This window comes from Corvus brachyrhynchos, unplaced genomic scaffold (genome assembly GCF_000691975.1).
Source record: "Corvus brachyrhynchos isolate BGI_N302 unplaced genomic scaffold, ASM69197v1 scaffold60, whole genome shotgun sequence".
Classification (NCBI taxonomy): domain Eukaryota; kingdom Metazoa; phylum Chordata; class Aves; order Passeriformes; family Corvidae; genus Corvus; species Corvus brachyrhynchos.
Window position 1 is genome coordinate 2,538,526 of NW_008236767.1, and position 13,767 is coordinate 2,552,292.

Consider the following 13,767-nt stretch of genomic DNA (forward strand, 5'->3'; position numbering starts at 1 on the left):
TAGGGAAAATGAAATATACCCCTTTTTTCTTTCTGGATGGCGGCCTTGTGAACCCAGCCCAAGAAAGTCAGAACAAGTCCCCTCTGATTACTTCATTCATCATTTGTAAAGAAGAACTGAAACTATGGGACAGTTGGTTAGCCTGCAGGTAATTCCCAAACTAGAAGAGAATCCAGCTCTATCTCTAATATAGCTGTGTCAGCTTTGGTACCAGGTTTTATCAGTAAAATAAACAGACACGACTGAATTGTACATGGATTCAATTGGCACTGAACTCTTAGAAAGTTCAGCTGTGCATCTGAAATATTGAAATTGAGATTGCATCTCTCTTTTAAATACACACATTGGAAATGAAGTTGTAATTTGAGAAGATAACATTTTTATATAGTCACTTTTCTGGCTCTAGCTATCGGTAGCTTTAAAAGTATTTTATAAATAAAGGGATGTAGTGTATTACAACATACAATGGTACATTTGGGACATGCAACACAAGCCTTAATGAAAGTTCATGAGAATTTAACATGCAGAGTTATTTTTAATTCACAGTATCTTATCTGTTTTCAGGCTTTTTGAATTACAAAATGCAATTGGGATGTCTTATGTACTAATTCTTTGCCAAATTTAATTTGTTTCCATATTAAAGGCATTTTCTAGTTACATTGACATGAAAAGCATCTGAAACCATTAAATTTTGTTATATTTTTAACTTTAAAACCTTCATAATGCTGCCAATAGTGGGTTTTTTTCCAAATTTTGAGAAAATTATTTATCTCTGGTACCAAAGCTACCACAATAAACCTATCTTTTTTTTTTTTTTTCCTGGCATGAGGAGTTGATAATAATTTTGAATTAAACTCCCCATGTAACCGAGTGCTCTAATGAATGGGGGCTTAGGGCCAGAGATCCCCATTTGATTATTTGACCCTGCTGAAACAGGAGCAAGTGGTTACACAACGCAGCAGCTGCTGGGCTGGACACGGTCTGTCAGTGGGATGGAGGGTCCTTCTGTAGGTCCTGAGAGAGCTAAATCCCTAAGGAAGGATCATGGTCTCCCCTTGGGAAGAGCAACATGTTTTGTTTCTACATGTCATCTGTTTTTTTGGAAGAGGAATAAGACTGGGTCCAGGACGCAAATGGTGATGGCAGTGAAGGTGGGTGAAAGGTGTGCTGCTGTCATGAGCAAGACTGAATGGAGATGGGCATCAAGGGGAAGCTGTGAAAGCACATGGAGAAGCAGAAGTCCAGTGGGACCTGTTCTTATAGTGGCTCTTCTTTCAACATGCAGTATGAGAGAGTGGTGATGGAAAAACTCTTGAGTGCCTGAAAGATGTCTCAGGCAAGCTTGCAGAGCCAGACCTGACCTCTTTTCTTGTATCTCTAAAATAAAACCCCACTAAGACCCCAGCCTGCCAGTGGCCAACCAGGTTGTTATCCACTGGTGAGTTGTGCAGCAGCAGGTGATTTCTGAAGTTGCTGGTGCAACATATAAAAGAGCAGTGCCTGCCTTTAGAGAGGATGAAGTTGCATAGACTGTGGAGATAATTGGAGTTGTGTTGTCTGGTGCTTCAGATCCTGTATCTAATGGTTGATGTGAGGTCACTCTGGTTATATTGCTCCCATTTCACCCTGTTCCTCAGTCTGACCCTTGTTTAAAGAAAAGATAACTTACTTGGAAGGCTTGAGTCATGCTTTTCCCTTTCTCCTACTTGTTTAGCAGAGTGTATGCAATACTCGGGAGGGAACAGACGAAGACAAGGGAGAGAACTGGCTGTAACAAATGACCACATCCTCAAGGCACACTTTGGCAGCACAGACCTTGGGAGATTTCTGATCATGCCTTCCTCTGACTTGCTCAAGACGGAAGGGCGTGAAAGGGACACTGGGTTCCTGGAGCAAACATGGAGAGAAAATGATAAGGAGCACACCCTCTGTCAGGAGAGGCATTGCTGTGTGAGAATGCAGCAGAGGCTCATGACCGGTCATGCATGTTGCGCTACATAGGTGTAGATGAGAGAAGGCTTTGACCCTTGCTTTAGAATGAGTACACATCTGCATGCTCTGGATCAGGGAGCATTTTTTTGCACTGCTGGCTAACAAGGCATGTGCTACAGAGTCCTTACTGAAAGGGCAGGGAGGCATATGTGCCCACCAACAGGCAAGTTCAGATTGTCTCCTCCTTAGTTGTTTAAAAATAGTTCAAAAATAGATGCCTTAAATGCTGGTACTCCAGCAGGGTTACTCAATACTGAATTTAGCTTTTGGATTCTCTCCATGGCCACAGTCTTCATTTTAACTCCTCATGAGAGAATGCCACATGGCTGCTTTTCCATCTGATTTTGGTGAGGAAAGGAAAATCTTTTGCAGAAGCTGGGACAAATGGGTAGTATTCAAGATTTTTCACATCATGTTTACTTCAAAGAAGGCAGACGAAGTGCATAATTACTTGGAAATTAATTTGGCAGGTTCTTCCCAGTGCTAGGCTGTTTAACGCATCAGCCCATCATGCTTAAACAGTTTAGGGCTCACATACTGTTTTTGATTACACCTGAGATGGTTCACAGAAGTTGTTCTGACAGGGCCTAGCTTTCTGTTACTAAACTGCCTGATTTTTTTTTTTCTAATGAAAAGATTAAACCCTAGTAAAACAATTTTTCAAATCTTCAAGCCTGCAGATATTCCTAACAGGGTAAGTGTTTCCTCTCCTTCCCCTGCCTGTTGGGAGGAGCCTAGTGTGTTCAAATGGTATGTTTAACACTATTTCAGATTGCAACCTTTTTAGAAAGGAGATGCAGAGTAGTGTTGTACAGATTCTAGTCTTATTCAAATTAGTCCCCAAATAATTGGAGTAACAATGCATAATCAGCAAACTGTTAAATACACTAGGTCCTACCTACTATTTTCTGTTGAATTTTCTCCAGCTAGGGGAAGAGCACTGTGTGTTTTTTGGCAGTAGCTTTTCTGGAAAATGAAATAAGTGAAACTCTTCTCACAGAGAAGGGGATGGGGAATGGTTTCAAGACTTCAGATTTTGTAATGCAGTTCTTTAAGAAACTGGCAGTGAATGAATACCTATGCTTGTTTTGACAACAGCAAGATTTTGTAAGTTTTCTGTTATTTAAGGTCTAATCTCCCACTGAAGTTGAAGTTGAAATGAGCTTCTCAGCCTGTGGCATAGAGCGTTTATCAAAAAGCCCTGGTAAAAACCTCGTGTAGTCTACAGCTGTCTGTAGTCAATTGTCTCTTTCTTCTCCAGCATTTTCTAGACCTCAGGAGCTAGGGACATAAGAATTCTGGAATTCTGGAGATGTTGGTTTTAGCATCACTTAAATATGACAGAGATTCACTGCAGTTGTCTACTTTATTTGAAAAAACGCTCATGAATTATAACTAAAAGCATTCTGCAATACTGTGAGCTAAAAAAGCACCAGGTTGCTTAGCTGGGTTATTATACAGTACAGAGCTTGTTTTGAAAAGATTTAACATGTGAGCCTGCTGAATGTTTGGGCATATTCAGCAACACACAAAATACACAGTGCTGCTTTTTTTATTAACAGAATGTTCACTTGGCACAACACGCACCAGTGTTACCTTTCTGACACAGATTTAGGCATCTTTGAAACCTCCTTTCAGGGTTTCGTGTCTGCTGTGTACGTAAGATGAAGAGCCAGATTACAGAAAAAGTCACTGATAGATATCTTTCCAGGGATCTTGGCAAGAGTCACTGCTATCACCAATACTGTTCCTGATACCACTTGCATCCATTGCCACAACATGTCAAAACAGGTGTATTTATAGGCCTTGAGGGACTGAAACAAGATATCAAACATTTGCATAGCATTTTCCATCAAGTTCCCAAGGACTGAGACTCAAAGGATTTTGATATGTTTCCAGAGATTACTTAGCTGTGCTGGATATTTCTATGTTCTCTTCAGCAATCAATGTCCCGTTTCTGTACTAGGTCTTAGAAAAAAAAGTTCTCTCTTCTACCGAGGAAATCATCAACATTGGCTTCAGAAAAACTCACACAAATATTTAAATTCACATTAGAGAAAACTGGGATGAGAGCTCACTTAACACTGTGAATTAAGTTAAATTAGGAAGTAGTGCACGAGTGTGATTCATTAGAACTACTTTGCTTAAAAAGTTTGTGCCTTGTGCTAAGATATGTTTTCGTGCTCTGTCTTGGCAGCAATTAAGCTCTAGGGTACTAGAGGCTGCCTACTCCTTGTAATGGCTTGGAATAGTTAATGGTGTTGAGTTCTGGAAGAGGAAGAATCCCACTAATTATGCAATCCTCCTGGCAGTAGAGTTTGGCAGGACGTCCTCACAGTGAACCTACGCTGGGTGTGCCGCCCTTTGTAGAGTGTGATGCAGAGCTTCGTGTGCCTCAGGCTGCAAGAAATAATAATTTTCAGCAGGGTGAGGGAACTTTAGTGCATAACTTTTCAGGGCTAGCATGACAATCGTGCCTTTTTAGGAGATTTATGTTTACCGTAGTGCAGCATCCCACTTTTCCAAAAATTTTCAGCAGTGATGGTGGTGAGTGATAAGGAGACAGTAAAGTGAGTTGAGTTAATGAATGTAGTCCTAAGACTATAAAGGATTTGTTTAAAGGTAAAGTGCACAGGAAAGGAACATTTTTCACTTTGTTTTAAAGCGAGAGATTAAGGCAAGTTCAGGAAGGGAGTATTTGGTTGTATCGATATGTGAAGAAGGTGCCTCTTTTGGCATAATCCCAGATGGAAATAGTGGATCATGATAACAGCATTTCAATTCATAGTTTGTCAGGACATTATTAAGTGGCAATTAAAATGAATCAAGTGTTCCAACACACAGGCTCCTGAGGGCCAGCAGATGATAAAACCAAGACTAAAGAAATTGAAATGCAGATCTGCATTGTCTATGAAATGGCTGTGACCATACAAGTAATTTAATCCTGTTTGATGTTACTTCCATAAACTCCTATTCTCAAGAAAGCTGCATGAACAGCTCTTTTACTGCTGTGAATAGGGAATTGTAGTCTCCTTCCATTCTTTACATCAAATGATTAGCTTGCAACCTTGTTCATATTTGCTCCAAGAGAAGAATGATCAAAAGCTTTCTGCTGGCTACAAGCCCTCCACCCTTTGGAAATGTTCTCTTGACCATGAACAAATCTTTCTTGGTGTCTTTTATAAATAGTAGCAAAAATTTCCAGTGAGGGAAGTTCTGGCTTTATGTGCGAGAACTGAAAGGTGCTTTCCAGGGGGAGTGTGTGCTCTTCCACAAAATCTGGGAGAAGACTGGGAATCTGAAAATCTGGGAAACTGTGCCCAGAGCTGGTGTATTGTGCCAGCTGCAGATTCAACACCAAAACTATTTGATTTGGCTGGTAGTACTGAGACTTCATGTCCCTTCCCATCCACCCCCTTTTTAAACTTGCTCTCATATGTACTGCCTTGTACCTTTGTCAAGCAGCTACCTGGTTTTTTTTTTTTTTCTTTCCTAAATGTTTTCTTAATTCCAAGCCTTTTAGTTCAGTGTAACCTTGTGAAAAATGACAAAATTATTTCTTCTGGGGAGTTTGCTTCTCCCAAGGATGATAATTTTTATATCATCTGAAGGACAAAGATTTTGCCTTTTCTTTGTACAGTTGGCCAGACAGATCTTCTGTTTGAACAAATCTTGAAAAATTAATTAAAATACAAAATAAACACATCTTTTTTCTCTTTTTGATAGGCCCTCATCTCTGCATTTCTCCTTGTAGGCTACAAGTAGCAAGAGAGATCTCTGGCTAAGTGGGTTTTCAGTAGAAGAAGGAAAATTGATTTGCACTATGTAGCTAGCTGATGATTTTTTCTTTTATATGATTGGAAATATCAAGAGTTCAGGGAATATTCACTGTGTCAGCAGCCTTGTGTCTAATGAGGTTGTTTGGACTCTGCTCTCTGAGCCAGAGTAAAATCTTTGAAACATTAGTCAAAATTTAACTGAAAGTGGGGGAGGTTTTTAACAGTGAGCTTTAAGTAAACTGCATCTTTTTGAATTTCCTGGGCAGCTGCCTTTCTCTCTTTGATGTACTGTGCCTGGTGATGCTGTTAATGAAATGCATAATTATGTGTTATATAATAAAACAGAGCTAACATGAAGGTGCCTAATAGATTATAATGATGTGGAGGCCTGAGAAACTAAAGACTACTGGGGGTTGTTGAAAAGTTCCTCTGGTGACAAAGATGATGTCTAAAGAGGTTTGAATAACTGTGCTGATAAATTAATTGTGGTCTCTCTGTGTGTAAACAACATTTTTCAGGATTTTATATATAGAGAGATTATTGGAAAAAAAAATAGGTACAATTTACTAGGCTGCTGATGTATGAAGTGTCAGTGCCGAGTGCTTCCAGTGACTATTAGAGCTGCTGGCTTTGCATAGATGGGTGCCCTAGGCAAAGACATTTTTGGCACAGCCTGCCTCACCCGTAGGATCAAAAGGAACAAAAAAAAAAATCTGGCAATATGCACAGAGAGTAAATTGCATCCTAAAGAGCAGCCCCTAGAATGCAGTCTTGGAATGAATATCGATAAATGAAGCCTCACGTTTTATGGCTGAAGAGTTGTAGGCGTTTGGCGACTGCCCTCAGCTTCCCTCCCTCCTTTCTCTGCTGTTGTCACCAGTATTTTCTCTCTCCCTCTGTAATACTCTATATAACTTGTTCGTTTCTGAGAATCTTTAGGAACTGGTTTGTACACACAGGTATTTTTAAAGGAGAAGCTGTATAATCTTCCAGCCCTGGACCACATGGGCTCCTGATGGTGCTGGGCTGTGGCTGGGCTTGCTTGGCTGCTGCTCTGGGCACACAAGGGCCTGTCTGCTGGTAGAATTAGCATGCAGGGAGCCCCAGGATGGATTTACAGCTTGCTAGTTACTTGGCACTAATTCCCTTGGGTGGGTGATTCTAGTAGCTACTAAGAGTGCTTTTGTGCAGGTTAGCTTCAAGAGTGCTTTTGTGTGAGTTAGGCGGGCTCCTTTCTGAAGGTCAAATAGGCTGTTTTTCACTTCCCAAGCACCAAGGGTACCCAAATGGGCAGTTAGTGCAGAGCAGCTAATATGCAGTAAATTCACACCCAAGCTCACTGAGCATGAACTTCCTCATGCAGCTGAATCCCGAGGCTCTGCACTTTGTCTCTCTCAGCAGGGAGCAGATGGCCCTTCTCTAAACAGGGAATACCAATAAAGCCTTAAGAAGAGCACAGATATGTGTGCCTGTAGGTTCGTGCCTGTCCATGTGCTTCTGTGAGGTCACTTGAATCTATCACAGTTCTTGCATTAACTTCTGCTTCTGTGATTTCTGTTAAGATACCCTAAGGAGAACTTTGCTGCTGAAGTACCATCATCCTTCTCATTAATAGACTGGGGTTTTAGCTGCAGGTTTTGATGATTTCTTCCTTCTTCTCCAGCACTAAGACAGCATACTTTTTATTATATGAATGACAGCATCTTTTTTGTGTGAATCTTTCTTTGTTGCAATTCCCTTTCCCAGAATTTATTTGAACTATCGATTAATGCTTTTCTCTAGGTTTTTAAGTACTTGGATGTAAAATCAAGTCGATTTTTAGATAAGACTTTGCTTTAGGCTGGGGTTCATAAATAACTTGATCTATAATTAGTGTACAACTTCACTTTATCTTAAGATCACATAATGGGTTAAATTTTCATGCAAAGTTTTCTTGAAATTTTATAAATGATTCTATCAGTTTTTTATGCTTATGCTTCAAATATATCATTGTTTTCTAAGTCATCTGCATCTTTTCTTTATGTTTTTGCTCCAGTATAGCCTATTTGCAAGAAAATTTGTATCACAGAAATTGCCTCTCCAGTTTCCATCTACAGTAAGAGTTCAGCACAACTCCACCAGCACTATTGTGGCCAAAGTTTAAATCTACTTACATACAAAAGATATTGCTCAAAATGCTTTTAGCATGTCTTTTTAAAAATGACCTCAGCCATCCTAGCCTGCCAAAGATAAACAGCATTTCTGCTCGACAGGCGTTAACCCTTGGAGGAAGTGAAGTCCAACACTGAATGCAGAGGCACTTGCTCCAAGCATTCAGTGTGCTGTTGTAGAGAGGAGCCATCCTCCCTCCAGATCCCAGCACTCAGGAAGGCTGCAGGGCTGGGGAAAATCAGCACAAGCCTCAGAGTTTCTCAGTCACAGATGTAAAATGCTGGCTGGATGTTTCTGACAATAAAGGATGAGGGTCTGCGCCAGGTCAGCTTGACTGAGGACAGAAGGGTAGGAGGAAGGGATAAAATGGGATGAAAAACAAGAAGAGGTGACTGGAAAGCCAGGCTCTGGTTCTTGCTGTTCTGAAGATATTCTGTATAGGTTAAAACAATCACTTGAAAGTATTTTTTCGAGTTTAAGTTTCAAGAAGTTTTATATTTAGAGTTTCAGAGTGCTTTTATAGCTTTTTATAGTAATTTTTAATGTTGGTTTTATTCCAGAAGAGTTCCCTGTAGCAAGATACTTAAGAAAACCTTAAAAGGAATCCACAGTAAAGGAGTATCCATCTGTGTGAATGAGTTGCAGCAGATATGATGAAGCAATTCTTAAAATCCCACAGTTGCTGTTTTCCTTTCAACTGACATGTTCCTGTTTTAAAATAAAACAGTTGAATGCTAGGTTTAAAGAGACAGTCAAAGAATGCTGTGGTGGTATTAGGAATCCCTGGCTATGTCCAAGCAGAAAGGACAGTTGCATGACTCCGTTGTACGTGGCTGACTATGCCATATGGGTCCCTTGTTGGGATATGCTGTAAACCACGTAAATCATCCTGAATGGTATCTTTTCAAAGAACAGAGACAGAAGGAGGGTGAAAATTTAAGTCTGGATAAATTTCCTACAGCTCATCATGCAGAAATGTGCTTATTGGCATTCTTTGAATGTAGATATTTGGAGTACTTAACAATCTCTAACTGATGAGGTCTATAAAATGGCCATGTTCTGTAATTCACTTTGAATTGGAGAAAAGTTTCTGGGCAAAAGCCTCTTAGTGTTATGAGGAAGGGTTGCATATTTAGTCCCAGGGTAATTGCTAATGAATATACCTGTTTAACAGGATGCAGTGATAGGGGAAATAGTGGGATGTGGAAGGAGACAGCAGTTTTTACCAAAAAGCCTTACTAAGGTATCATAAGGAGAATATTTCTGTGCAGTGGTTTTCACCATGAAAAATATTTCACTTCATTGTGACCTGGGTCTAAACAACATTAATTACATTCCCATTACTCTCTGTTTTGTATAGGAGGATTCACTCTTAATCCTTTATTTAAAGGCAGTTTACTGGTGTGCCTTGAGTCACTTCCACCACAGGTGGACAGTTGAGTAGCAGGGCAGGTGAACTTGGTCTACCTTTGAGCTTAGTGATAGCGGCTGTATGCAACCATGGAGGTAGAACCAATTAGTTCAAGGGTAATCAAGTGTTAAAACATACTACATTCTTCACCACTCATCTGACCATACCCTCACTACACAGGGAGAAAGGACAAGCCAGCTTAGGAAAGATGTTTTGGGTGAGATACCATCCTTTTGATGGTCCTTTTGCATATGATTTTCTACAACCAACACTTCATTCCAGTTCATGGGTTTGTGATTGTGGGGACAGGGATGCCTGCACCTTGCCTTGTACTGTTGAACATTGCTCTGCATGGTAACTGATGTTCCTGCTGCTTGATCTCCTGAGCTGGACTTCTGTTGGAAGCTGCTTCATCCCTTTTCTGACATCCTTAGGGACAGTGTTTGTATAAGGAGCTTGTTTTATCAGGAAGCATAAGTATGGGAAAACAATTTTATATCTCCTGAGCTCAGCAAATAAGAAAAAATACTTGGATTTGTTTGCATTTTTAAATATTTGTCACAATGCCAAGCTATTTTAAGCAATCTGGCTACTTCATCTCCACTTACTGTCCTCTTCTACATCAGAATTATCACAAGCCACCTGAAATATGGGAATCAAATGTGACTTTTAATGTAAGTGTCATGCTTCAAGCTGACAGGGATGGGAGGGGGAAGTGTCACTGCATCAGCCAAGACTCTCTGGTGGAAGTGTTGATTGATAACCTATCCCTGAGAAAGGAGAGAGAGCACCTTTCTGCCTTCAGTGGACTGGATTGCATTCCGTTCCCCTGTGAAAGAAGTAGGTAGTCCTGTGCAACCACTGCCTTCGTCGCCAGGTATATGAAACAGATGAAAAGCCCTTTGTTCTATTTTTTCCTTAGGTAGAGTTCACAAATGATGTCCAGTCCTCCCCACTGATAGTGCTGGCTGTCATGCTGGCCAAGAAGGTTGGTGACTTGTTTAACGTCTCCCTGTAGGGTTCCCTCATGAAGCTGAAATTCATTCCCGGCTTGGATGTGGAACCTTTTGTTCATTACAGGAGAAAATGGTGAGGTTTCTTGTGTTGCTGATCTGTAATTTTTCTGTGTCGTGTTCTTTGCAGAGGCTGCGTGGGTTCTCTGAGACCTGGAGCTTAGAGAGAAAAAGGGGAAAATGGAGACCTTGTTCCTGAACAAGATCCCCATGGTGTGATGTGCTGTACAAACAGAACGGAAGAGACTCCCTTTCTCTTCAGGTTTATGGTAGGATCTGAATTACCACTGCCACTGGTGTCATGAGAGCAGTAAATGCCCCATAATGCCCAGCTGGATGCTGTTTGTTAGTGGTCCAATGGAGAATCCAGTGGAGGTTTTCACAGACAGTTGTCACTGTTTCTTGTGAGTGAAAGCCGTAGAAGAGAGGAACAACAACACAGTATGGTGGAGTTTGGTTTGGATGACTACTCTGGGCTTCCTGTATGCTGGGTACCATAAGATGTGCACTTTCAGGTGGTGATTCCTGCCATCCAAGGACAGCAATTTAAGGCAGATAAGAATTGTTTTCTGGAAGTGCCTGCATTATTAACTAAAGACTAAATGGAAAGAAGTTACATCCTTTATGTTTCGATCTACATTAATCCAACCTGTCCTGTGTATCTTTCCAGAGTGTGAACCAGTATCCAAAACTTCATTTTTTTCATAGCATTTATGACAGGTAATAAGAACCATTTCCTCTCCTAGGTGTAGGTGCTGGGTCTATATTTATCTCCAGGTAGTGAGAACTCTGTACTACTGTCTTCTATAAAATAATTAGCAGAAATGCTGATTCTTTGAGATGTTCTCTAGGAATTAATTAGGTAATGTGGTGAAGAAATAGAAAGAAAAATGAATAAATCTATTTTCCATAGAAAGGCTTTTGTTTTCCTTAAGGCACATTAGGGTAGCATACATCCACAGCCAAAGCTATTTGCAGGGCACTTCAATTTTCTCCCAGTATTGAGGTCTATTGGACAAACTTTTAGCTTCAAATGACCCTCTAGAAGAATAAAATGTTGGCAACTGACTCTGTCCACACTTTCTTCCAAATGTAGCCATGTCTGAAAGGTTTTAACAAGCACATAGAACTCTGGGTATAATCTAACTGCATTTATCATGAGAGGAAAAATTGCCAGCAATTCAGTAGGAGGAAATAAAAACAATCTGTGACATTATGGATGACTTCTATGTGTACCATGGCAGATAAAACAGAGGGGAAGAAGCCATAAAGTTTCCCATGGTATTCCAATTAGATGACAAGCCCATGGAAAGAATTATAACTGCTTTCCTGGTTCAGAGTGAGGTTCTGTTCACTTGAAGGACATATATATATATACATACACATTCATATATATATAAAATTTCGTTTTCCTCCCACTCCTTCTTTTTTTCTCTCCAAGCACATTAAAGAAAGTTTCTGGATAACCTGATGGCAGACTATACCAATACTCTAAAGCAAAATACATAGCATCACAACTTGGTAAGTATTTTATAGCCAGACACTTTACAGACTGCCAAGTTTTAGCCTAAATCCTCTTAGATATAGTCTGAATAGGCTGACATATATCTGAAGTAGCAGATGTAGTTGCTAAGCTTCTCTCCATCATATTTAAAAAGTCATGACAGTTAGGTGAAGCCTTCAGTGACTGGAAAAAGGGAAACTTCACACCCATTTTTTAAGAAGGATACGAAGGCAGACCCCAGCAACTATCATGGACAGTGAGATTGTAACCTCAGCAAGTTTGTGGATGACAAAAAGCTGAGCAGTGTTTATCTGCCTGAGGGAAAGGATGCCATCCATGGGGACCTTGAGAGATTTGAGGAGTGGGCCATTGTGAACCTCATGAAGTTCAATAAGGTCCTGCACCTGCCCTGGGGCAGTCTCTGGCATCAGTACAGACAAGATAACGAATAGACTGAGAGCAGCCCTGCAGACTAGGGGATATTGGCTGACAAAATATTAGATATGAGCTGGCAATGGGTAATTGCAGCCCAGAAAGCCAGTTATATCCTGGGCTGTGTAAAAAGAAGTGTGACCAGCAGGTTTACTGTGCTCTTGTGACACCCCACCTGGCACACTGCATCCAGCTCTGGAATCCTCAGTACATGGATCTCTTCTCTGGAGCAGGTCCAGAGAAGGCCCACAAAAATGATCAGATAGCTGGAACACCTCTCCTGTGGACAAAGGCTGAAAGAGTTGTGGTTGTTCAGCCTGGAAAAACGAAGGCTCTGGGGACACCTTGTTGCAGCTTTTCCTATAAGCTTAAAGGGGCTTATAGGAAAGATGGAGAGAGACTTTTTGTCAGGGCCTGTAGTGATATGATAAGGGTCAACAGTCTCAAACTAAAAGAGAATAGGTTTAGATTGGGCATAAGGAAGATATTTATTATGATGAAAGTGCCTCCCTGGCAGTGCTCAAGACCAGGTTGGATGGAGCAACCTGGTCTGGTGGAAGGTGTCCCTGCCCATGGCAGGAGCTGGAACTAGCTGATCTTTAAGGGTCCTTCTAGCCCAAACCATTCTATATGACTCTATGACCCTGGTCTCTCCAGCATACTTCCTGGATGCTCTGTTACCTTGTTATCCTCTCAAACAAATGAAGCTTCACCATTCAGCCACCTTAGACCTCTCGGATTTGGACTGATCCCCAGCTCTCTTACACCTTGGGCATCCTAAACCCTGAATAGTGACTCAAGGGATTTCTGGTCTGCCTCTTAAAGTAAAAAATATAATAATTGAAACAAATTATGAGGACTAACATGCTGTCTTTGTAAGAATTCCAAGCCCTAGATCTTGTTACTTCACCTAGCATGGGAAATAAACAGATTAAGACAAGACAGTAAAAAAAAATTAGTCTCTTTACATGTTTCCTTATCTCTTTCCTCCTTACTTCTGAGCATCCTTGAAACTTGAGCAGAAGTTCTTGAGCAGAAATTCTACAGAAAGGTGTCTGGCCATGAACTTATCTTTCCGTGTGTTTTCCCTGTGGATCAAGGTTTCTCTTTTTTCTCTCTAAGTGATCCTGCAGCTAACAAGATGCTGTGGGAGCCTGTCTATTTGCTTCTTTAGTCTTCCTTTTATCTCAGTGGCCACCCAGTGTATGTAAAGCTCTGCTGTTTTAAAATTCCACTTATTTGTTACACTTTGGTAGTATTTTTATCTTCAAATGCCTACACGCAGCTGTCATTTTGCAGAGACTGTCCTCTTCCTCTGATTGTGTCAGCTTGTTTGGGGGTTTGCTGCTCTGGGAAAGAGTGGGTGACACAGTTATATTTGTGCCAGGTTCTGCATCTTCTTTGTTCAGTATTATTCTGAAAGATCACAAAATATATAAACCATGTGTTGCTGGATCCCCCAAATCAAAACAGGGATAGGGGTCA

At 40.7% G+C, this 13,767-nt stretch overlaps 1 protein-coding gene across 1 annotated transcript in view; it reads left to right on the forward strand.

Annotated features, from left to right (window-relative positions):
- Window positions 1-13,767, forward strand: part of LOC108444962 (chloride channel protein B-like) — a 77,018-nt gene that overhangs the window by 33,778 nt on the left and 29,473 nt on the right. Inside the window, 1 exon segment of the mRNA XM_017727400.1 lies at window positions 10,256-10,422. Within this exon segment, the coding sequence (XP_017582889.1) occupies window positions 10,256-10,422 (167 nt within the window).